Here is a 24,569-nt window from a genome sequence, read left to right as displayed (position 1 = left end):
TAAACTCTATAGGTGAGGTTTATCCGCCAAATTGAGCTTTCACACCGGCAGAAGGTTACCGATGCTCTTTCATCTACCCAGTACATGGCACTCAGACCCTTTTGCGCAATTTCCCCGTCACCGTGAGCCGCGCAATAAGAACGCACAATGCAGACACAGTCGCCGTCCCACCAGCATAGAAGATGGCAGGGCGATATACGTCAATGTTCTGACCCGATGCGGCACCTTGTCTACCACCAGCGGCCTCTAACAAATAACCAGCTATTGGCGCACCCATCAGATACCCCACGCTCCAACCAGTGACCGACATACTCATAGCGACGGCAGCTCTTCCAGGGCCAAAGATACCAGCGACTACCGTTGGCTGGGTGGTAAAGTACGCGCCGTTCGCAACACCGTTCAGGATTGCGAAGAGTACGAGTGGACCGAGAGTATTTGAGACTGGCCAGATCGCAAGCATGCTTGTGGCGTTGAGCACCATGACGATGACGAAGGTGTTGAGTGGGCCAAACTTGTCGCATAGAGGACCTGCAATGAACCGACCGATGGCATTGCAGGCATTGAACGCAGCGACGAGCGCAGCACCAGTACTAGAACTGAGACCAATCGACTGCGCAAATAGTGGCAGATAGTATGGCGGGACGAACAGCGCAAATACACCAATGGCACTTGCAACGAACGTGGCGATGAAGGTAAGAGACCGGAACATGGAGAGATCGACAAAAGGTATGTTCCTCAGCGGCACACGATCCTTGACCATCCACGCAGCCGGAAGACCAATAGCCCAGGTAAGCAGACCTTGTATGCGGAAAGTCCACTCGATACCGACCTTTTCGTACAGGGCGTTCAACGCAACTGCCATGACGCAGCCGCCTACGCCGCCACCCAGCTTGATAAGACCGTTTGCGAGACCGAGACGAGCGCTGAAGTACTGCACGGGGACTGTGTTGCAGACCGTCCAGTTGAGCGACATCCCAATACCGCCAATGACACTGTACGTACCGAACAGACCAGGCAGATTGGACGTGCAGAAGCTTGCTCCGATCAACCCCAAGCCCATGAGGAAGACACCGAGGAGGATTGTTGTCCGGCCACCTATCAGTCTCATGAGACGGACAGCTCCTAGTCCGTACAAAGCGCCGCCTGCGAGTCCCAAAGATCCGACGTAGGAGAGTGTAGATGGAGGCACGTCTTTTAGCGTTGAATCGAGTAACGCGGCTTGTAAGACGCCCCAGCAGTTTATGATGGCGTTGTTACAGAAACTTGTTGTTGAGGAGCCTGCGACTACTATCCATCCGTATCCGCCGTCTGGTACTGCGGTGACGGAGTAGGCTGCGTTGTCCGGTATTTCGTCATGGATGTGACTCAAAGACGACGGTCTGGAAGTTGGAGTGAAGATCTTGTTTGACGGTGGTTGCGAAGTGCCATGAAAGCTCGTGAGCTCGATGCGGTCTTCTGTGATGGTAGTAGTAGACATTTTGATGCTGTTGTCCTAGAGTCGTAGCAGGAGGGCAGACGCGGACAAACTTATGCGTGTCTTACAAAGGGCGCGTTTACACGCCTTAGACGCCAGAGTGACTGGTACTCAATGTAGCCATGCAGGTAAGCGCAGAATGCCATGGGCCGATTTGCCCTCGCTTCTTGCAGAAGGGGCTTTTCCGATGGAAAGGGAAATGAGACCTACAGCGTGAGGACTTCTCAACCACAAGCAACCATGGACTTCCAGACGTGTTCATGTGTGTACCTCTAGGATACTATTGTACTGATGCGTGTATTACGGCCCATACCTCCAGAGCATGTATTACTTCTGCTTCTCTCGGGCTGTTGTCGCATCGCATGTATTATGTTCCCATTGCTGCATTCACCGATTCAATTGCTCAAGTTGATCGTGAGACATGGAAGGATGGATCAGTAGACGACTGCTTTCCGACGCATAACTTCGTTGGATGGTAGTCCGTCCCAGATTGCTGAAGAACAAAGCGGGGAAGCTGCGGAGGTGCGCTAGTGCGTGATTAGTCATTTAAGCTTCCCAGGGTCCAAGGGTCCACGAGCTATCGACTGTCTAGCACTCTGGCACTTACCACACGCTTTCGAGTCCTACACGTCTCACGATTATTCAAACTACAGACCATCAGCATGTGTAGTTGTCCTGTCCGAGCTCTCGGTGCTTTCACGCTGTGCAAGCCGTGAGACCAAGTTTGCTCCCTCAACTGCCCGGTTTTCCAGGCTAGGCGCGCTCGGTGCCCACTCGCTGAGACGCGACACGCCTCATCCAACATCGCATCCTTGATCAGTCCACGTCATGGCACGTGGCACAATCTATAGACAGCATATAGAGCCGTAGCATACCAGACCGTTTGCTGACACTTCGTACCTATCAACACATAGCTTATCTACTGCATAACCTACAGTCACAGCATTCACAATGGCAACAGAAGACACCGTCGACCTGAGCGCATCGCACGCGCCCCAGCAAGCGTCCCTCGAGGCATTCACCTCCATCCTCGACACCGTGAAAAGCGAACTCATAAAACTCCGCCGCGACCATGACAGTAAAGCCTCTCTGTCCCGCCTTTCCCCCTCCGTCCTCTAACGAACACCTTCCAGAGCACGAACCCGAATACTTCCGCGCCGTCTCGCACCTCTCCGACAGCGACCTGGCTTCCTTCACCGCCGACGACCTCGAATCCGTCCGCGTAGCCGTAACAGCATACGGACTGCATCTCTTCGGCAAAGTCAAACTGCCAGCTCTAGACAACGGATACATCCACATTCGCATCTTTGGGTCTGCGAAAGATGGGACAGATGGAAGTAGTCTTGACGAGAGGGAGTATAGTTTGCATAGTATACATACAGAGGAGGTGGTCAAGGAGGATGGAGATAGGGTTTATAGAGCGGTGTTTGCGAAGGAGGATGAGTTGGAGTGGTTTGAGACTTGATCGCTGTACTGTGTATATCTAGATAACGAATGGGGAACTTCGGAAGGTATCTACAAGTCCTCCAGGCCTAAAGCCGCATTCACCTCCAAGATGCGTTCGTGAACCATGTTAAGGGTCATCTTGCCAAACTCCTTGAACGCCTTGTGGTCGATTTGCCCGTTCAGCATCTCAAGCTCGTGGCGGTAGGCTTGGCGAAGACCAAACATCTTTGCAATCTCATTGTTGATGCTCTTCAGACTATCATCTCTGCTCTCTCGTCGCTTGTTTGCCTCCCCCAGCCAGTACTCTTGAGCGCCCGGCAAGCGACGCATGGTTTCGTACACGGGGATCATTTCGACATCTGAGCGATATAGGTTGACGAGTCGATTGATGCGGAAATCGTTCTCGGTATTGAAGTAATCTTTGATGCCGATGAAGGCTGTCATGGTGTTGACAAAAGCTTGCCATTTCGCGAACAGCGCCTCGATCTTGCTCAATGCTGACGGGGAAGAGAAATCACCCTCATTGGTGATTTTGGCACCAATGCTATCGAGATTCCTGGCGAGCTCGACGAAAGCGGAAGGAGCGCAGTTGCCTGCATTTGCGTTCAGCCATTCGGCCTCGCGTGCATTGATGGCGGCAGTCAGCTCTCTGATCCTACTAGAGCAGTCTTCTGAGACGGCCTTTTGTGGCCTTTTGGTCCCATGCTCCTTTGGAGCGACCATGGGGGCCTCCTGCACTGCGTGCTCTTGACCGATCCTGGCGACTACGTCGCCGTCAACGGAGGAAGAAGTGATAGGCTCCAAGCTATTGTCGGCGGCAACCTCATCAATCTGCTCAGGGGTTTTGAGGTCTTGAACCTCTGAAGTCTGGCTGGCGACAACATCACCAGCCGAAAGAGACCCATTTACGGCCATGTCGCCCCCTAGGGGTGCCGTGAAATCGGATGCTCCAGTCCAGTTTCCAGGGTCGAAGCCAGACGGGATGATAGGTACAGCGACGCTGCTTTGAGAAGGCTCGAAGGTGAAAGCGAAAGCCGATGCTATCGGAGATGCTGGAACGGAAGAGCTATGATGAGAACTGACACCATCCATGGTGTTTTCACTTTCATCTTCATCATCGCTTTCGTGAGGCTGTGGCGAGCGAGGCGATATGATCTCAGAATCGTCGCTTTCGGAAGACTTGTCAGATATGTCGTTGTCTCCAGCGTCGTCTGCAGAATCATCTGATAGCTCTTCGTTACCCCCAGCAAGATCCCAGAGCTCGTCGGCAGTATTTGAGTCAAGACCATGGTCTTCAGAGGTGTCGTTAGGGTTGTACTGCGTTTCAGTTTGGTCATCGTCAGACTCGTCGTCTGAGCCAACGTCGACGCCACCATCACTATCGTCGGTCTCAATGGAGGGACAAGCATCTTCACTATCTTCGTGAGGATCGGAGGGCTCCGCCGATGCTTTGACTCTTGTCGGCGATTCAGTCTGCTTACTAGACGTAGCACTGTGCGCCTGAAGCTGTTGGACGTGATCAAGGAAGAGCTGTCGGCCGGTTCGACTGCCTTCAGGGTCGCCTTCAGACGAATCCCAGCACGTTTTCCAGTCGTCTAAGTCTTCCAGTGCCTCATCGATATCCTCGTTGTATGAAGTGTCGCAGTCTTCGTGCTCGAGCGACAAAGTCCAAATTTCGGACTCCCAAGATGATGCAAGCGCGACGACGTCGAGGTTCGTTGTATCATTCGCGGATCTCAGTAACTCGCAGATGCCTCGTATATGGCTTCGGAAGCCTCGACGGTTGTCTTTGCGCAGCTGCGCCTCTGATGAGAGGCCTTCTTGGTGGTAGTCCGCATTGAGTATGGCCTCGGTGGCTTCGGTGGCGGTGTCGGATTGAGTATATACATAGCTGAGGCTGGCTGGAGTGTCCGCAGAATGTGGTCCAGATGCGATGCTCTCCTTCTCTAGCATGTCGTAGTTCAATCTGTCCATCTCCCAAACGAACCATTCTTCACCTGTCCAATAACTTCCATCATCGACTGGCCAAGCCTCAGACCACTTCTTGTCGCACTTGGTGAGGAGTCGCAAGGTTGATCTGACTTCATCGTCGTACTTCTTCCTGTCGGAGCTTTGCATCGATCGGGTCCAGATGTCGGACTCCCATTGCTCAGCGAAGACCTCGGGCTCGCGTTGCATGATCGCGGCGTTAGGTGAACTGAGCTTCCTGAACCTGGAGAGCTTGGCAGCCAGCAGCTTGATAGCTTCCACGCGGAGGTTTTGGGTTTCCTCGGTCCGTACCCGCTCTATTGTGGCTTCCACACTTGGAGCATCTGTTGTCATGTTTTTGTCGGGTGGGCGCATCCCCGCAGTGAGACTGGGGTCGTAGAATCTTTTCTTTGCGCGAAGCGGTTTCGGAATGAAGCCAGGGTTGGCACAGTTTGTTGCATCTGGCTGGGCAGATGCGGGATCCGTACTGCGAGACGAGTCGTTCAGTTGAGACGACATGGTAACGCTTCGGGAGCGGAGAGTTGTGGAAAGATCGCTGAGATGAGCTGCAGGTTGTTTCTGTAGTGAGCCTTTCGCGTGTAGTATTGGGCGACGAGAAATGGAGAAACGAGGGGCGGGGTATTTGCGTGAATGTAAGGGGAATTGCAAGTTGCGATGAGCCTCAAGAGGTCGCAGTGGTTGACTGGGAGCCTATTGTTTCAGGCTCAACAATAAGAGCGGGCATAGCGACTGACGAGTGCATGGTGGTGGTATGTGCGCAGTGGAGTGAAATTGAAAGCAAAGACTGCTTCTGCTTCACAATATAGCGACCGTGTGTAAGGCCATGTAGTCGCCGATACTAGGGACGTGGGCCCCTTGATAACGGCTATGAGAACATCATGAGGTGTTTGATAGAAGATACAGAGAACAGGCGGCGATGGCCGCACATACTACCTTGAGCAAATGTGAAGACAAACATTGTTTCCAGTGTCCATAGCATTCGACCCGCCGACGATAACACGCCCGAAGTCCTGTTCCCTGCCATGTTGCCAATCTTGAGGTGCCATGTACAGGATGGATAGCTGGCCATGTCCGAGCAGACCAAGACTAGCCTATGGTGTGCATTCAAGGCTTGTGGAGCCTTCCAAGGGTCCATGAAGGCCGTTGCTGGAGATTGAGATGACCCAAAAGCTGACATCCGGGTCTAGGGTGTTGTCTTGGATGGCGTCCGACATACGCGGCTGACATTTCGGCCGCAATGTTCATTAGGCTACAACGAGCTAGTCCTCCATGATGGAGAGGCCCCGGCGATTGAGAAGTGACATCTTGGCTCCTTACAACGGCAGTTCGAAGATGAGAAGACGAGGCGCGGCGTTGTGAAGAAATGAAGTAGACATGTGCCGGAGGACGTGAGGTTTGGGAAATTAGTGGGCCGAAACTCAGCCAATAGGACGCGTCGGAAGCGCTGTCGCCCCGCCTCCCATTGTTTCTTCACGAGCTTTGCCACTTCGACTATGCTCAACCGATCGCAGCGTGTTCCGAAGCAACGACAGTCCAAAGGCGTTTGCTTGTGTGCTGAGCAAACAGTATGACAATGGATTCTGAAAATGCAGCTAAGGCATCTCATCGACCGATTGCTTCGGCCCGGAGGAAGGCGCCAGGCCGGGATACATTGCGACTAGCAGTTTTCCGAGCTGAACACGACAAACAGATGCAAACAACCTATCCTCGCCATATCAGTGCTTCTTCGAGATATTATCGGCTGTCGCGATCGTCGCCGCAGTTCTAATCCTTCGCGGTCGCCACAATCCTCACGATCGAGCATCTGGACCAGTCTGGAACTTTACACCCGGCGCGCCCCTCTGACAGCCCTTAGCTCCCGCTGTGTATCACACCTCAGCAAAACACTCTGCGCAACCTTTGCTTTCAATGCTGGGCAGTAATCCGACATACAGATATCTCGATGCATCTCATGGGCGGCCAGCGCGTTGCTTTCTTCCCGAAGGCAGATGCGGCCGTCCTCGCATCGAGGCATGCTGCGCCGGCATCGTCCGAGCGCCCGACCACCACCGCGCCAATACTTGATCTTGAGAATGCCGACAAACCCCTTGAGCCATGGACTGCGGAACAAGTCACGTCGGTGTATCCCAGCGATGGCGACATCTGGACACCAGCACCAATACCTGCCAAAACACTATGTCCACCTCAGTGCTCTTCGGATCGCTATCTCTTCCCAGTCTTGACCCGGAATGAGAGGCTGAGGCTGACATTGCTATACTACTATACTGGCGGGGCGCTTGAAGATGTAGAGTTGATGTCTCGCCTACAGGAAAAGGTTCATCTTGCGCATGAGACAGTAGGATGGGAGTTTGTCATTGCCGGCCTTCTCAACCACAGCACTTACACTCGGATGGTCACAGTGAACCTTCCTCTCGCGATATTACCACGTCGCGAGAGTACCTGCGCGCACACCATCAACCAACCACCAGGCGTAAGTCGGCACTCCTCTTTGTCACCGGACCACTACTGATATCTACAGACTGTCTTTGCGCTGCAGAATATGGCCGAAGATTGGCGCTTCGAGAAGTCACCGCATGTTGAACAGGGTGGCTTGCGCGCATATGCCGGTGTACCGCTGAGATTTGATACTGAATTCGGGGAGCACGTGGCTTTCGGCTCCCTTTGTGTCGCTTCTAATTCCCCGCAAGAGCCTCTCTCGCCATCGGTACAGCAGGCTCTTGCTAGGCTTGCTGACTGGATTGTTACGGATATAGTGCACAGTGCAAGAGCTCGCCGTCAAAAGGAACGTAGGCGGATGCTGGAACTGCTCTCTCAAGCTCAGCAGCAATGCGACAACCACCACAATATGGAGGAAGTGATCCCTAGAATGCTCGAGGATGTTTATCTTAATACGCAGGTGAGCATTCATCAGACCACGGACAGCCACATAACCTTCGTTGGTGGTACGAGATTTCGCACGTCAGAGCTGGAGCAAGGTCTTTGGGAAGATACAGCTTGTGAGTCATTTTAATAGATGCGAATATGACGTGTGCTGACTTTCGCAGATTTCGACTACGCCATCGAGAACCTCAATCATTTGGACATGACTGCGCCTCGGCCTGTACGGGCTATCGCGGCACAGTGCACTAGTCAGCGTGCAGCGATGTTTCTAGTAGTAGCCAGTAACGACCTCAAGATGGTCTTCGACGATATAGATTCTTGGTTCGTGCATATGTGTGCGGTAAGCAATGCTTGGCTCATCTTGGGGGATTTTGCTGACACCTCGTGACTTTTAGACAATACTATGTCGATATTGGCAAGGCCGCGCACTCCAGGAGGCGCTCAGCGCAAAGGAAACGTTCCTTCGCGGCATTACGCATCAGCTTCGAACTCCTATACATGGCATTCTTGGCTCTGTCGAACTTCTCACTGAAGAGCTAAAAGCTCGAAACGTGGTCCCTTCAACAGCCGCCTCATCACCCACTGCCAGCCCGGACATTGAACAGCTGGACCCATACACCTACATTAAGACCATCAAGACTTCTGCAAGAGAGCTGATCTCAACGGTGAATAATCTCATCAAGTTGAATCAGTGGGCAGATATTGCACAGGCAGAACGCGTTCTCACCATGCATACCGTCTCTGAGATTGAAGATGCCTTGCTGAAGGAAACCCTGTTAGGACTATCGGACGATCTTTCTACGCGGCCATCTATCGTAATACAACACCATCTACCGCCGAGTTGCGACCTGCTTGCTATCGACAAGCGGGTGTTTTTGGACTGTATCCAGCCGCTTATGGTCAACGCCGCTCAAAATGCTGCTGGCGGTATGGTAGCAGTGACTATATCAATTGAGGAGGGCTGCCAGTCTCTCGTCGTCGACGTCGAACACAGTGGGCGTAAAACACCCAAAGGGAATTACGACCGCGTGTTTGACGTACACGAACAGATCGATCTTAGCGGTACTGAGTCTGCTCTTGGTTTGACGCTGGCGAGTAAAGCGGCGACACTGTTGGGTGGTGAGATTAAGATGGTCACTTCACCCTACGGTGCAGGCTCGCACATCAGAGCGACGTTCAACGAGCCCGTCTGCGCAAGCTCATTCCCTGCGTCCCATACAGTGAAGGAAAGATTCAGTGAGCTTCCGCAAACCTTCCATCATCTCACGTCCAAGTCAGCAACGTCGTCTCTCGGCGACTACTTCACACAGTATCTTTCAAGCGCCGGTTGGACAGCGTCCAACACACCTAAGGGTGCTTTTGTAGTTGTCGACTACACACCCAATCTAGCGGAGCTCTACCGACACACGTCGAACATCGATGCTGACCAGGTCGCGATATGTCTTGTTCCAGAATGCGCATGCTTTCTCGACTTCCATACTGAACGTGTGCGACGGCAGGGTAATGTTGTATACGTTCAAGGTCCCTTTTTGTCGGAAACATTTGAACAAGCATTGAAGCACGCGGATGCCCTTTCGGCCGAATTCCGTGCCTCTGCTCTGGAGACGGAGTCGCGTGCGACCGGTGGCATCGTTATCGAGCCACCCAGTCAAGCTTCTACACTGGACTCGAACGAGCGCCCACAGCTCCCATCTGAGCGAGGTTCAATATTCCCCGACAAGCTTCAGAATGAACTAGTCCAGTCGGTACGGACCTTGCGCATCGAAACTAAGCCTCCGGCTTCCACGAAAGAGACCTCAACATCGAGCAAACCCCTGACACTCCTTGTTGATGACAATGCTGTCAATCTTCGTCTATTGGAGATGTACTGCAGTCGTCGTGGCATCCCATTTCGAAGTGCGAAGGATGGCCAGCAGGCAGTCAACATCTTTTCCGAAGCTCTCGTACCCAAGTACGACCCACTGTTACGACAAAATCTGCCCGTCCAACCATTTGGGCTTATCCTCATGGATCTTCAGATGCCGGTTTGCGATGGTATCGATGCAACGCGACAGATACGACGATTGGAGAAGCAGCATGGGTATGAACGGAGTGTCTTGTTCATCGTCACTGGTCAGGACTCCTCGAACGATCGCAAGGCCGCAGACGATGCTGGCGCAGACGAGTTCCTGACGAAGCCGGTAGGGCCCAAGGTTCTTGACCAGTGGGTAAAGAAGTGGTATCCCGATATCGAAATATGAAGGACTGGCTATCTCTTCGCGCGCGGAAGAATCTTTGAGTTCCTAAACTCACCATCCGAGGATTTGTGTACAGCACATCTACGAGATGCCATGCGCCAAGGCTGTGCCGATAGCTACATCCGCACCGGAAGTCACTCGCATCGAGAACCCAGGCAGATGATGCAGTAGTTCTCAGGGCCGCTACGCTCTGGATGTCGTATTGCCTGGGCATTGTCGAGCGCCTAGACATCACACACCGAAAGGCTTGACCAATCACTTGTGTGGTCAGGAAGATCGATAGAGAGACCAATTGGGTCATCTTTCTGACGCGTAGCCTTTGGTCATCACAAGCTAGCGAGACGGAATATGGCTGTTGATTGGAAGTGCCACCAGGCGATGACAGCTTTCAGGTTGCATTAGACGCCGACATGTACGCTTGCTATGACTCAATTGTACTCTGGAGGATGAAGCATGCAGCATCTCAATCATGATGCAATTGCCAGAGGTGGACTGTACGTATGTAGTAGATTGCGCGACACATTCCGTCATCACCGATCAGGCCCGCTGACGCCAAGTGATTATGTCATCCACATGTGAAACCAGATCACACAGCAAATCTCCACGCCAGAGACGCCCATATAACCTACCTCAACCATTGTATACTTTGGCCCTTCCTGAAACCCATGATTTATGCTGTCTCCAAAGTTGCCGTCGACAGTTTAACAATACTCAGCTGCATTGGCCCGTCTGCTCGCAATTTAGGCGCCAGCCTCCCTAATTCATTTCGAAGATGGCGCTCTCATGGCTATCCTACTCATGCATAGCCATACTTCTCGCAACCGTATACATCAGAAAACGACTCAGCGTCCGCACATCCCAGATAGAACGCGATGCAGAAGCCGAGAAACCTGGCCGTCTCAGGCTCGACGATGGCCTAACAGCATCCGGACGGCAACTAAAAGCCAAGCTCGTCGCAGCCATTCCCCACATCGTCATCACGCCCGACAAGGCAACGGAATTCAGAGAGTCAATGAATGCGTATTGGGACCAGAAAGCGTGTGAGGTGCCGCCCGCATGCGTCGTGCAACCCCGCAATGTGTGGGAACTAGCGCAAGCGGTCAAGATTCTCAAACGTGAGTTTGATCTGCGAGTTGAGCGAGCGAAGCAAACGGGAGAAAAGGTGGAATCGATTTTTGCTGTTCGGGGTGGTGGTCATTCCGCTGTTGCTGGTGCGTCGAGCATCAGAGGTGGGGTTCTCATCGACTTGTCGCTTTTTAAACAAGTCGTTCCTGCTACAGATGGGCGGAGCGTGGTGCTTGGCGCGGGCTGCAAGTGGATTGATGTGTACTCGGAACTGGAGAAAGAGGGTCTCGCGGTCGCTGGTGGGAGAAACTCTGCCGTCGGTGTGTCTGGCCTCACGCTCGGCGGTGGTCTCTCGTTCTTCTCGCCCCAATACGGGTTCGTGTGCAGCAACGTCCTTGAATACGAGGTCATTTTGGCAGATGGGAGGATCGTAACTGCCTCGGAGTACGATAAACCTGATCTTTGGCGTGCACTCAAAGGCGGAGGGAACAATTTCGGCGTCGTGACAAGCTTCACGGTCCGTAGTTTCGCTGCGAAGAACGTGTGGAGCGGATTCATCTATCTCCTTCCATGGAAAGCCCCTGATGTCCTCACAGCATTTCATGACACCGTCTCGAGAACACTAGCCGGTGAGCTAGACCAACGCTTCGACCCCTACGCCGCGGGCCCGTTGGCATGCTTCACGTACCTCCAATCCATTGGCATCCAAGCAGTCTCTGTGCACCTCGTTCACACCACGCCTGACACGAAAAAAAGAGGCTGGCCGGAATGTTGGCGTAGCTCTGGGTTCCATAAAATTGGGCGTGTGTGGAGTACGTTCAAGATCCGCAGTCTAGTTGGTGCGACAGACGAACTCAGTGTTCTGAACCCGCCCGGACGACGACAAGAGTTTGCGACTACGACGATCAAGAACGATAGGCAGACTTTGGAGGCGGCACATAAAGCATATCGTGATGCGATACCGAAGATCAAGAAACATGGTATCAAGGGCATGAACTGGACGCTTGTTCTTCAGCCTTGTTTACCTTCTTGGGCGCGGAAGGGCGATGCGAATCCGCTGGGCCTTGAGGAGGGATCTGATGAGCCGCTTATCAATGTTCAGTTTACAGTGAACTGGGCGTTGGCACAGCATGATGAGGTGGTGAGGGCTATCACTAGAGAGGCGATCGAGCAGATTGATGCTTTTGCAACTGAGCATGGGACGAGTCATCGGTATCGCTACTTGAACTACTGTGCGGCGTGGCAAAAGCCATTCGAGAGCTACGGAGAGGAGAATTTGAACTTCTTGAAGGGCGTTAGTGAAGACGTTGATCCCGAGGGATTATTCCAGCGTGGTTGTGGGGGTGGTTTCAAGTTAGGGTAGTGGGATCATCTCGCCTCATCGTCATGTATCATGGGAAGTCGGCAACTGGTTGAGAACAATATAAAATTACTACACGTGCTACAACGGCCGTCGGAAAGAGTCATCATCTGTCATCAACCCTCGTATACTCGTCAACGCCGTCCGCTCTAGGAACACTTCCTCTGAGCCGCTCACGCTACCCCATCCCCACATTATACATGTCTGAAACGCCATAACACCCCTATTGCAATCGGACTGTCGCTACGCACTCAAGCAACTCAACTAGTCAAGGCCGGCGGCGATCGCGGCAAGTGCCCAGTCCATGAAACCGGCGTTAGTGTCAAGGATGTTGGTGTTGAACTCGGGCAGAGTGGGGTAGAAGTTGGTGCTGTATCCGAACTCCATGGTGAAGCCGTGGATCTTGTTCGCGCCAGACTTGGCGTATGTACGGCTAGCAGCGTAGTCGTCCGAGGCACCAGAAGTAGCGTAGAGGCCGACAGACTGCATAGACGTGTAGTCACGGCCACCGACTGCTCGCATCGCAGCCGCCGTCTTGGCAGCAACGTTCTTGATGTTTGTCGCATCAGTCGAAGGGATGTACTCTTTGTACGTAGAGTCGCCAAGACGACCTCTCTTTCCGTCATACGCGCTGTTGAGGAAGTTCATAGTGGTGCTAGTGCTCTGGAGCTCATCGTCACCCCAGTTGTACAGGATGTCACCAGTAGCGGAGTGGATGTCCATGAACCACCTGATCTTCGGGAATGAGTCGTAGACGCTGACGTGGTTCTTGGTCTCGGGCTCCGATGCAGCAGCTGAACCGTAAAAGGCCTCGGAACTTGGCGAGGTGGAAGCAGGGGATGTGGAGGGGTCGAAGTACTTCTTGAAGTTCCAGAGGAAGTCAAAGTTGCGGTTGATGTCTACACCGACGGAGGCACCGCTAGTGCCGGACCGCGTGTTGCGGTTCTTGCGCCACAGTGATCCTGAAGACTGGTCGTATGCAACACCGTCTGGGTTGACGAGCGGGAAGAAGACGATACCAGCGGCAAGGACGCTCTTGACTTGAGCATTGGTGTATGATTTGCTACCGTACTTCAGACCGCTTCCAGCCTTGTTGGCGGCGAGAAGATCCGAGATCCAGTAGATGAGCTGATCAGGGCCTCCGCGTTCGCGTGCGTGCATTCCAGCGGAGAGATAAAGGCGGTACTTGGACTTGTCGGTGCCGGCGCCAACGTATCCGGCGGTTTGCGTAGCGCCATTGAAGGTCTTGTATGGCAGAGTGACGGTGCTGATACCGTATCCGTTGACGAGTCCCTTGATGGCAGAGTTGATCTCGGTGGGATTCATGATGCTGCTCATGGTCGATCCCGTAGCCTTGGTGCCAAGACCAGACGGTGTGACTGAACCGCCCGACCAACGGTCGCCAGTGCCGATCGGTGCGGTGGCAGCCCTCTTGCTGAGGTCACGACGGTGTAGGCTGATCTCTGCATGGTTCTCGTACTCTTTGGAAAGGTACGCGATTTGGTCCTCGGTCAGCAGGGCGTGGAGCTCGAAATGGCCTTCTTTCGATGGCACCGCCTTGGGTCTGCAGCCAAGATCGTATGTGCCATTGTTGACGATGTCGAGAAAGTGTGCTGGAGAAGGCGCGTTGAAATGAACAGGCAGAAGGCTACCGAGTACGGTAGTGCTCTGAAGTATCAGAGCTGCGGCAAGAGCGTACTTCATGTTGAGTCTGCTTGAGGTGAAGGATATGGGGAACGTTAGAATGAAGTTGCCGGTGCTCTACAGTATGTCGTGAAACAACGTTGTTTTTATACATTCCTTCCATTTTGGTGTAACGATCGACCTTCTCCTAATGGCCGGCAGGTGATACTCTAGCATAAACGTGTCGGAGGTGCCATGGTGTCGCCTGCCGCTGATTGGCCGACTTCGCGAATTACGCCGGGCGCTAACTTGATCTCCTTCTGCTTTCGTCCTGTCTCCGCTGAAACTCCAGATGCACCTGCCCGGGAGGATCAAGTAGATCCAGAGATGCATGGGCAATGAGAGGACCTGCCCTGGGTGATGTGCAGCACTAGATAAGATAGATTAACTGGCCCTGAAAAGCAAGCCCTTTGGGGCAAAGTTTAAAGCTGGATGGCCGGACGCTATCGTGAAACGGTGATTTCCATCTGGGCATTCCAGGGGAAGCAGGTGGCAGGACAAGACGGCTTCACCAAGCATACCTGCTGGCCATAGAGGTGACGCTGTGTGGTTATACTGGGTTGCGCCATACTGGGTCGCGTCGGTAATCGACGGGTGTGCGCTCGCACAATGCATCCACGAGGTATCGTCCGAAGACTGATCGCTGAGAAAGGATGCAAGTCACAAACGTGCGACTTGCATTTGGTGGTGCGGATACTCAAGCCTCGGGCGATGCGGGTATCCGCCGCCAAGAGGGCCACGTGCCTGAGTCTAAGCAGGGGCAAATTGTCCGGGCTCTACCTAGGTACGTCACCGTCACGCCAAACAACTCAACATGCTCCATGCGACACGCGACATGCGTGACAGAATCTCCCTCTGCAGATACCAGTCGATTGATGAAAAACGATGTACGACACGCCTGTGACCCTGGTATGCTTTTTACGCGTGTCGGCAAAAAGCAGCTCCGCCGGGGACAATCACACTTCCGCCACCCTATCATGCTTCAAGAATCGAAGGATGCGCCATAAGCCGGAACCCCCCGCCTCTCCATGTCGAACACGATCTCGTGTGTGAATCGCTTTTTGCTGACGACCAGCACAGCTTCTGCGTTATCCCCACGTCATTCACGTGCAGTTGTCACAGATCAGACCGCATCAATCATGGGAGTAGCCGAGTGGCGGTGATCAAGCAACGATACGACTTCTATACGCACGCGGTCAACACGCGACTCGGGAGGAACAATTGAAGCGAAGTCGTTCAGCAATCCAGCTATACCTAGATAGCTAACTAGATCCTTTCTAGGTGCCGTTGGCCGGTTGGTGATACTCCACGCCGTCGATCGTCGTGGTCAACGTTCCGTATGCTTCGAGTATATTCTTCATCACATCGATCCTCAAATGAAACCCGGCCGGGCCAGTCTTCTTGCTTCCAGTCGCCGACCCCGTCTGCGAGATGTCAGAGTACCAATCAAGCTTCTGGTCCCACACATTCGGAGTCGAAACCGTCAACTCGACGTCTTCCCAGCCGTCGATGACGTGCTCGCCATCATTGGAGAAGTTGGTATAGTTGGCAGCGACACGCTTGACGGAGTCTGCTTGTGGATGTGCCGTGTTTCCGATGAGCTTCACTTTCGCAAACCCAGAGATCTTGCCATGGAGTGTGTAGTTACCTGGCTTTAGTGTAAGCTGCGAAGGGATTTTGGCTCCTGATGGGAACGGCGTCGCCCACAGTATGCGACAAGGCACCTTATAAACTGGGGCTGGATGCGCAGGCTTGCGGTTAGGCATGCGAGCGAGCATGACACGGTACTCACGCCCACCTGGCGCAGTGGAAATTGGGCACTGCAGCGGATTAGTGCCACCACAAGCCGGCGATGTAGCGATAGCCTGCCAGTACACAATGCGTGTGCTGTCCAAAGAGAAAGCTGGATCCGCTCGGCCGTTCCAATTTGGGTCGCTAAAACCTCCCTCACTACCATCACCTCTCCCGTTGACCTGTTGCCCGTAGTACGACTCACGATCCCCGTAGCGATCTATCAAGATTGGTTGGAAGAAGCGACGTGGACCATTGTTGCGTGTAGATGCGGCTACAGCAACGGCAACGATGTCGATGAGAGGCGGAATACCTCGCATACCCGACATCCACATCTGGCGCTTGCTGGCACGCGTATCCTGAGTGACGAACCACTCGTCATCGGCAGAGAAGGCGATAGGATCGGCGTAATCAGGGTGACTGGTCAGACGGCGAACAATCCCAGTCTCGATGTGGACCGCATACAGATCGATGTTTGTCGACTCGGTTGGCGCACCGATGTAGAGTATCTCGTCGCCAGAACCACTGAAACCCCGCAATTCGCCGATTGTGATTGAGTCGGGGTGAAGCTTCAACTCTTCGCCATCAGCCGTTATGAAAGCTCGGCGTTTTGGGTCCACGAGCAGGTCGACATCAACCAGGTCATAGCGAGGCGCACCAGGGCCCGACCCTGAGGGTCTCGCATTGAACTCCAGACGCCCGAAGTAGGAATATTGCCCAGCGTCGTTGGTGAACGAACTCCAACCAATATGGACATCGTCAGGGTGTATACGCAGCTCACGCGGACTGCCACCCGACCAATGAATCGGATAGATATGAACATTGTCAGGCGTACAATCATCGCTAGCCAACTGCTCCCCGTTGCAGTCGAGGATGTTGTGGCCCCAGATCGCTTTGTCGCCGCTTCTGAAGACATGGGGATAGTCCCGTCGTGGATCCAGTTCTTTTGCGTTCTCAGCCGGTACCCCACACGTTAGGCACTTCCACGCGTCGCCATTGCTAAAGTTTGAGCTATCAGCTTTGATAAGGATCAACTGAACTCCATCGTAGATGCTGACCGGGTCGGGAGCCACGGGGGCTCCAACGAAGGTCACCGTGACGATGACGTTTCGGCCGTCCGGAGTGAAGTCTCCTGCTTGGAACTTCTCGGTAAGTTCTCTCGCGATGCAGCCGGTTTGATTTGGACATGCGCCAGGGTCTTGGCTTGGAGAAACTGGAGGTAAAGGTAGTTCGGAGATGTCAAATCTTTCGGGCTTTGGAGGCTTCGGAATGTCTAGCGGGGTGTTGAGAACAGCTTGTTGATCGTCGTTACTGGCTAGCAGCTGGTGACTGCTTTGATACGGCAGGAGGGCGCTTGCGCCAAGAGCAGCTGCAGCTGCAGCTGTGTATAAGTGCAGCAATACCATTCTGTAAACTGTGGCCTTGGCCATGGGAACGGCTTGGGATTGAAGGCATCATGGTGGGTCATGCGGCAGTTGTTTTATAGATGATGCAGAGTGAAGCTTGCGGTAGCGCACCTCAATACGCCGAATACGCGATACGCGTACTGTGAGCTTTGACCCCCGCCACGTTGTTGTAGGCCGCGCGTGCCCAGGTGGCCTGCGACCGCAACACCACGTCATGCCACAACGGATCTGAAGAGGTGCTCGGGAGTCTACTTTTACACAAAACAAAAGCTCTAGGTTGCTTCAAGGCGATGTAGCCCTCTGGGGTATTCGCGGAGAGCTGCGCAGAACGAGGCCGAAGCGATTGAGTTCGCACGGTAATCGGATTGGATGTCCGCGAACGCGGCAATCTCTGTACATATGGCCACGGGGAGGATCGAAGTGTTGGAACAGCTTCCCTCCTGAGACCCAAAGCACGACATCCTTTCCCCTCGAGATCCCAGTTTCATGCAAAGCTACTGACATCCCTGGGAGACTTGTATAGCTTGAGCTTCAAATCATCGTCCGTACCAGCTTCCGGTCGCAGTACTCTTGCATCCAAGAACTGGACTAGGAACTTGTCGACTACCATGTAGCCCATAATCTGCAGTCGAGGCGCGTGTTTCCGGAAATAGTCTAGGTAAGCTGCTGCGTATGCTACCGTAGAGCTATTTGCTTTTTTGGTGAGCTCTCGTAAAGACAACAACAGGTACGCAGGTGCGTATGCTGCGTGAAGGAGCCCTGGTACGAAGTCGCTCTCTTCAGGGACTGCAAGCCTTTGGGAATAAGGGATCAACCTCCACCATCTGACGATTTGTTGCCCCGAGTGCTGGCCAGTGGAAGTGAAGGAGCCGGGAGGGATACGACGCAGTCACTTCTGGGAGGCGCGAGCATACTAGCGGGGCCGGGAGGATACAATGTGCTATTCTCTTTCGGAAGCATCTTTGGAACGATTACCAGTGATGTGGTGATGGATGATGGTGAGTCGACGTGACTGCCGTTTGCATGTCTTGGCATTGTTGTGGTTGTTTACGAAATTTCTTCGCCAGTGTCTCACTCAACCACCCATACTACACAATACCCGAAAACTTCTCTTCTGCCCAAAACCCGCTTCTAGTATTTACAATGGCCTTCTCACGTCTACAGAAGTTGGTCGACAATGCAGCTGCACAGCTCGACGAAGAGCTGCTAGCTGGACTGCCGTTCACGGTCAGAACTCCATCTCCAAGGCGACTTCTGAAGCTGATGGTGGATCACGCTACCGATCTGAACGTAAGCTCGTGTGATCTACCTAAATTCACGACATGCTAACGATGTCAACTAGTTTTACGCCTGGGAATATCAACATCGCACAGCTGCGGAGTTGTTCTTTGGAGACTACACTGAGGCGCTTGTTGCCGGCGGCCACCTCAAGCTTGACCATAGGCCCGCTTCACCTACTCTAGCTACACCATCACTGGCCCCTACGCCAATAGCTACTCCTCATCAATCAATAGCTGCCACTCAACGAGAGGCTTCTCACGAAGCTCTAGTACTTCACTTGCGGCGAAGAAAGGCTTCACGCAGCAGCATGTGGGAAGCTTCTCAAGCCCATGAAGCTTTGGGAAATGCAAAGCTCAAGCTTTGCGATAGCTTCTTCCGAAGCGCACGCGGTTGTGTTCGAGGTTAGTCCTTCCATATGAGCCATTTCTGCATCATGTATTGACATACGATAGGGCATATGTGCGAGCTTTCGCACATTCACCCTACCGAGCTTCAATTCGCCGCAATGGAGCGATACAACCCAGCCTTAGCTTCCTATCTGAAGCAAGCTTGTGAACTTCGGCTTCCGGAGTACACTAGCTGCTTCCCAAACTACACGGAGTGTGCCCGATATATACCGGGGTACGATACCCCAATGCGGCGTCCCAGTCAGGCTCGATACCATTGAGCTGATCGAGCTGATCCGCGACATGAATGAAGAACAGCTTTCCTTCTTCTTGGAAACGGATGAGCGAGCTGCGCCTCTGGTCACGAAGCTCCTCGACATCAACGACAAGGATCGGGCCGAGTTCGCGAGCTTACAGCGAACGCATGCCACATTCCTCAGGCTGTATCCTAAAGCTCAAGCCTAGTTTTCGTTCGAGCTCCACGAGACAATTCTTCAGCTTGAGAAGAACAGAGCTCTGCACGCCCAGGTCGAGCACCTAACTCTTGAGCTGGAGTTGGAGAGGGGGGCAAAGCTTAGATTCAAGGAAGCTGCCGAGGGGCACGTGGAGCTTTCGGTAAGTCGACGTGCTGCGCTTAGTAGCGCGTGTGCGCAAGAGAGGTAAGTTTCTGTCGTATCAATTGTACTTGACACTTGTACTAACTTCGTCTTACAGAATGCGCGGCGAGCTCCAGGCCAAGCTTGACCTCTCGATCGAGGCTGCCGCCATCTCCCAGGCTGCGCAAGAAGTCGCCGCAGGTCACCGACGAGCTTACTTCTGGCAGGGCTTCCTCCGCGGAGACAAGTGGGACAACAAGCTGCAACCGCTTCGGCGGCTTGTTGGAGAACCAAGCTCAGCTGCTTCTGCCACGACCTCTCGGCCTCCCGCGCCACTCTCCGACAAGCTTACACGTGCCGAAGCTTTCCACGAAGCTGTGGTCCTGCTCTCCTCCCCCCTTCGGAGGACATCAAGCTTACACTACGGGAGCGAGCTGCTCAGCTTTGGGAGCTTGTGCGCAAGACCGATGGCAAAGCTGCGAACTTGCCAGGTCGCTTCAAGGACAACAACAAGGCGGGAATGGCATATCGGCTAGCTGCACCTGCCGAGCTCAAGGCAGAGCATCCTTCCAAGGTCTACTTCGACCGGTCTTGGTCTCACGCTGTAAGTTTCTCCCCTACATAACATGATGAACTCCGCTCACACTCTCAGCGAAAATAGGCTACTAGCCTTCACGTCTGCAGCTGCAGCTCTTGTCTCCTTCTCGCCTCGGTCATCCCAGCTAATGACCATGTTTCCTCTTGCGTCCATAGCTAGATCAATCTCATGATCAATATCCTACTTGTGTGCTTGTGACGTGATACGTCTTGCAACATGACAGCTCACGCCTACTGCGCAGCCACTGTTCCATATCCCAACGACTTGCTTGTCGCGATAGTATTGAGCCCCATCGCGGCCTTCTTATGACTGGGCGCCCGGGTTGATGGACCACTTCCTGCAGCATTGGAGATTCATGTCGGCCAGGTCACATGATCGCTGCAATCGCTGCGCCCGGGCGGGCTCTGGGTGACCTCCAATTAGCGTGAACTCTGCGCCGCAACAGGGCCCGTGCACGTCGTTCACCCCGATCGGGTTTGCATATTGACCGACGCTGGACCTTTAGCACCTTCACCTTCTCTGCAATCCTCCCTCATCAGGACTTCCAACGACAATGGAAGTAAACACGCGCCCCGGCCCCCCATCCCCTCCAGCTGCGGGCGATGACTGGCCATATGGAGACGGCTTCCCAAATAAAGAAGTCGAAGCCGACATGAGGGCCATAGAGCAGGCCGAAAGCTTCTGGGCTACATACGCAGACCCCGACACGAGGAATGAAAAGTACAAGGTCCGGTTCCGCGACGCACTCGCTAAGCATATCGCGCGGTTGGAGGAGCTATGGGAAGCTGTAGCTTCATACAACGCGGGAAATTTCTCTTACACGTCGCGAGGCACAACAATGGACACCATACTGCGGGATCCCGAAACCCCTAGCTTGTGGGAAGGGCTTATTGCCGAGCAAGAGGCAAAAGACGAGAGCGATGACACTACGGAACCGCTCCATAAGCTGGAGCAGAAGCTTCGTCGGATTGCGCTGACTGGCATCCACGTGGGCAACCTCACCAAGAAGCACACCAAGACTGAGGAGGCAGCTGGAGGACCTGACATTCGGAAGCCCGTGTACGCTTCATGATCCAAGGACAAAAAGCGCTTATATCGCACGAATACGGGGAAGTTAGTATGCGAGCAGGATATATTGTGGTTGCCGAACACGACAGAACACGCAGCTATGCGGAAGGCGGAATACCGATGGGGGGACATCAGGGTAAGTTCATTATAATGTCTATACCTAGGTAGACATCAGTGTTCCCGGGTGTGCTAACCAATCATTGTCGCAGGGCGTACTGACGCTGTACGAGATCAAGCAGCTGACCATGACGGAGCTCCAATGGTTCACATTGAACTATGCTGTTAGAGACGCTGGTATCGCATGGAAGCGGCAGCTTTTACCGGAACATGACGACGCAGCTCGAAACATGTCGCAGATCATCTGGAAGCGGCGGACCGACACAGAGGAGCGTTTGGCAGCTGTGCGCATGCTTTTTTTGTTCGTGCTGGCGCCCATGGCAAGCTCGCTTTCAGAAGCCTTCTGCCTCTGGGTCCATCCGGGGATGTAGTCATAAATCGCCTTATGACTGTGAGCTACGGAACCATCATATCCTATTTAGTGAAACGGTACGTCTCTTTACTCTGTTTTCAGGGTTCGCTTGAGTGGCTTTGTGTGGTGATGTTGGCCGTGACTCAGAAGAGCAACGAGGCGAACCGCTGTTTTGGGTGGCGCTGCGCCCTTTTGCTGACTCCGACGTCGAAACAGTACCTTTAATGTTCGAGGCGTAGTCTTCGCGCACCAATAATAGCCCTCCGTCGAGAGCGCATCTGAGCTCGTCTGAAGCTGCGGTACCGTGAGCGGTCGGCTGTTCAGATAATAGGTCGTCATCGCAGAGTGCGCGTTATGATCGCATACATGGATCGCAATCCAATATAGTCTTAGAATGACAAGCGCATTCTAAGACTCAGAGGAGCTGGTGTTCCTCCGCACGCACATATAAAGTGACTCGTCCCGTCCAACGTTGCATAACGAATTCACTACCTGGACGAGAGACCCTGTTCAACACCAACACAAAGACTTCGCTTCTCCGACAAGAGCAACAAGACGATCCAAAGGTCACAAGAAGTTGCTACGGTTGTCAAATTTTTCTCTCAACACCACTCATCGACCCACAAGCTACCGCGTCATCTCAATGTCTACCACCACCAACAAGGCCGAACAAGCCGTCTCTTACGCCGCCTTGATCCTCGCCGACGAAGGCATCGCCATCACCCCCGAGAAGCTGCAAGCACTACTCAAAGCCGCTGGCATCGAGGACGTCGAGCCTATCTGGACCACACTCTTCAGCAAGGCTTTCGACGGCAAGGACGTCAAGGACATTATCCTCACCGCGACCACGGCCACACCAGCCGGTCGCGGTGACGCTTCCGATATCAAGGACGATGGAAAGACAACTGGAGAGGATGGAGATGACGAGAAGGACGGAGAGGAGGGTATCGATATCGACGCGGACTCGGATGATGGGTCTGCATTTGGGGATTTGTTTGGCTAGAGAGACATCGGAGATCGGAAGAAGGACACAGGGGAAGAGAGGCGGTCAACACCGTCTCTCGGGATGGATTGAGAAGAGTGCGAGAGTTTTGAGATGCTACGTTAGTTGCACAACAAACAAGGGGATCTTTCTCTCGCAAAACTTGCTACCTGTTTGATGTGCCTGACTGATCCTGACGCGCGCAACGTGCGAGGACGTTCGGCTTGATCCGTACTCTTCGAGTTGAGCTGTATGCGACCTGCTGACACTCCGATGGCTGAACGCCGCAACCTGCATACCGGCTTCGGTCCTGGTCTTGAAGCACTACGACTGTGATGGTGTAAAGTAATCATGTCGTATCCAAGGATTTGCGAACGTTGCGCTTTACTTGGCCGATATGGCTGGGTGTTGTGAAGAGACTTCTGAACGTCGAGCTTGAGGGCTGAGATGCGCGCTTCCCTCTCAAAGTCGGCAACGCGCTCAGGCCTGCTGCTGATCATAGATCAAGCTGATTCATGTTCCCCAATGCCAGGACACCGGAACGAGTAATAAGCACTCAACTTGAAAGCACTTGGCAACACCCATGGAGAATGTTCGGTATATTGATGGCAGGCGGTCAATGCAAATCGTATGTTGTTTGTAAGAGATGCGAGTAAGTTCCGCGTCTGAACATTTATCCTAGGCCTTGTTGCAGTGCGACGTGATGTGGTTCTAGAGTCCCCGAGCTACGACCGACCGAATATTAAGCTTTTGATTGCGACAGCTCGCGACCCCTGCTCGATCTGCAGCCATCTGAATCGAAACCCACGCCCAAGGATTGGGTGAGAACTCTCACCCCGCAAGAGTTTGCTGACAGTCAGCTCGGGCCCGTACGTTTGGGTCAAGAAACCCAAAATTGACGGGCCGCTGCGGCGGCTGTAGACAGAAGGTTTCTGTAATACAATTGCGCCATGATGAGCTTGCTGACTTCCAGGGTGATGAGCAAAAGTGTTGTGGCGTGTCGAAGTAGTGCCGCCGGCCTGTGCATAAGATGTGCACGCGATCGAGGAGCGCACTGTGAGTCGGTTCGGCGCATTCCGAGACAGCAGGCTAAAGTAACATACGACTGGTAGGTAACATCCGCAGTATTCTGATCTCAAATAAAGCGCACCGGTTCTTTTCTAGATCGGTCGACCTTGAGGTCAAACACGTCGGGTCGCTGATATCCGCCAACCACATCATGGTATTGTTTGCCCTCGATGCAGTCGTCAAGATTCATGTCGGCATACAATATGTCTTCTTGATCTTGCAATGCGGATACATGTTCTTTCTCCGCACCTTTGTAGGTGAAGCTAGGCAAAGGCGCGCCGGTAGGGTCCAGGAAGAAGGTCGCAGCTCGAGGCATAGCTTGAAGGGTCTCGGCTACTACATCCGCCTGACTTGCACCCTCGATGATCGTTCTGATAGCATCTTCACCAAGGTGGCCTGAGCATGCTACACCGAAACATTTTGCTTCGAAGCAATGTGCTGCAGCACGGGTCTTGTTTGCGGCTAAGTTGTCATAGTTTGTTCCACGCGCAGCGCTTGGACTCGACTGCAAACTGCTATCGTCGGCGGTTTGCTCGGCGGTTTGCGCTGTGTGACGCGAAGTTCTTGTCGGCCATATCGTCGGCCATGTTGATATATGAAGTTGCTCTGCTTGCGCGATCAAAGAGTACCTTGCAAGTGCATTAGTGTTTTCGCCACAGATTAACGCGCCGATACGCCCGTATTGCGTGTTGGCAACACGAAGCCCATAGCCGTCACCGCTACTCCATGTGAGTTTTTCGAAGAAAGTCGGGACCAGCTTTCGGTGGTGAACTAGGACTTCGCCTTCGGT

At 53.4% G+C, this 24,569-nt stretch overlaps 10 protein-coding genes across 10 annotated transcripts; 6 read left to right on the top strand and 4 right to left on the bottom strand.

Annotated features, from left to right (window-relative positions):
* Positions 1-91: 91 nt before the first annotated feature.
* J4E83_005455 (uncharacterized protein) lies at positions 92-1,477 on the bottom strand (the record flags this gene model as incomplete). Its single annotated transcript, XM_049332374.1, has 1 exon — positions 92-1,477. The coding sequence occupies one exon, from the start codon at positions 1,475-1,477 to the stop codon at positions 92-94; it is 1,386 nt and encodes a 461-aa protein (XP_049188825.1).
* A 948-nt stretch (positions 1,478-2,425) lies between these two features.
* On the top strand, positions 2,426-2,939 carry J4E83_005454 (uncharacterized protein; the record flags this gene model as incomplete). Its single annotated transcript, XM_049332373.1, has 2 exons — positions 2,426-2,552; positions 2,608-2,939. The coding sequence occupies 2 exons, from the start codon at positions 2,426-2,428 to the stop codon at positions 2,937-2,939; spliced, it is 459 nt and encodes a 152-aa protein (XP_049188824.1).
* A 50-nt stretch (positions 2,940-2,989) lies between these two features.
* J4E83_005453 (uncharacterized protein) lies at positions 2,990-5,407 on the bottom strand (the record flags this gene model as incomplete). The annotated part of the gene is made up of 1 exon (XM_049332372.1): positions 2,990-5,407. The coding sequence occupies one exon, from the start codon at positions 5,405-5,407 to the stop codon at positions 2,990-2,992; it is 2,418 nt and encodes an 805-aa protein (XP_049188823.1).
* A 1,444-nt stretch (positions 5,408-6,851) lies between these two features.
* J4E83_005452 (uncharacterized protein) lies at positions 6,852-10,029 on the top strand (the record flags this gene model as incomplete). The annotated part of the gene is made up of 4 exons (XM_049332371.1): positions 6,852-7,379; positions 7,428-7,905; positions 7,954-8,129; positions 8,185-10,029. 4 exons carry the CDS (start codon positions 6,852-6,854, stop codon positions 10,027-10,029), a joined length of 3,027 nt encoding a protein of 1,008 aa, XP_049188822.1.
* Positions 10,030-10,798: 769 nt separating this feature from the next.
* J4E83_005451 (uncharacterized protein) lies at positions 10,799-12,454 on the top strand (the record flags this gene model as incomplete). The annotated part of the gene is made up of 1 exon (XM_049332370.1): positions 10,799-12,454. One exon carries the CDS (start codon positions 10,799-10,801, stop codon positions 12,452-12,454), a length of 1,656 nt encoding a protein of 551 aa, XP_049188821.1.
* A 261-nt stretch (positions 12,455-12,715) lies between these two features.
* J4E83_005450 (uncharacterized protein) lies at positions 12,716-14,155 on the bottom strand (the record flags this gene model as incomplete). The annotated part of the gene is made up of 1 exon (XM_049332369.1): positions 12,716-14,155. The coding sequence occupies one exon, from the start codon at positions 14,153-14,155 to the stop codon at positions 12,716-12,718; it is 1,440 nt and encodes a 479-aa protein (XP_049188820.1).
* A 1,256-nt stretch (positions 14,156-15,411) lies between these two features.
* Positions 15,412-17,950, bottom strand: J4E83_005449 (uncharacterized protein; the record flags this gene model as incomplete). The annotated part of the gene is made up of 2 exons (XM_049332368.1): positions 15,412-17,300; positions 17,830-17,950. The coding sequence occupies 2 exons, from the start codon at positions 17,948-17,950 to the stop codon at positions 15,412-15,414; spliced, it is 2,010 nt and encodes a 669-aa protein (XP_049188819.1).
* A 524-nt stretch (positions 17,951-18,474) lies between these two features.
* On the top strand, positions 18,475-20,219 carry J4E83_005448 (uncharacterized protein; the record flags this gene model as incomplete). The annotated part of the gene is made up of 4 exons (XM_049332367.1): positions 18,475-18,621; positions 19,464-19,657; positions 19,713-19,971; positions 20,025-20,219. 4 exons carry the CDS (start codon positions 18,475-18,477, stop codon positions 20,217-20,219), a joined length of 795 nt encoding a protein of 264 aa, XP_049188818.1.
* Positions 20,220-20,745: 526 nt separating this feature from the next.
* On the top strand, positions 20,746-21,264 carry J4E83_005447 (uncharacterized protein; the record flags this gene model as incomplete). Its single annotated transcript, XM_049332366.1, has 1 exon — positions 20,746-21,264. The coding sequence occupies one exon, from the start codon at positions 20,746-20,748 to the stop codon at positions 21,262-21,264; it is 519 nt and encodes a 172-aa protein (XP_049188817.1).
* Positions 21,265-21,360: 96 nt separating this feature from the next.
* On the top strand, positions 21,361-22,732 carry J4E83_005446 (uncharacterized protein; the record flags this gene model as incomplete). Its single annotated transcript, XM_049332365.1, has 3 exons — positions 21,361-21,396; positions 21,470-21,678; positions 22,357-22,732. 3 exons carry the CDS (start codon positions 21,361-21,363, stop codon positions 22,730-22,732), a joined length of 621 nt encoding a protein of 206 aa, XP_049188816.1.
* Positions 22,733-24,569: the final 1,837 nt, after the last annotated feature.

Source organism: Alternaria metachromatica (genome assembly GCF_023757995.1).
Source record: "Alternaria metachromatica strain BMP 0045 chromosome Unknown scaffold_10, whole genome shotgun sequence".
Lineage (NCBI taxonomy): Eukaryota > Fungi > Ascomycota > Dothideomycetes > Pleosporales > Pleosporaceae > Alternaria > Alternaria metachromatica.
This window is presented reverse-complemented; position numbering and strand designations above follow the sequence as displayed.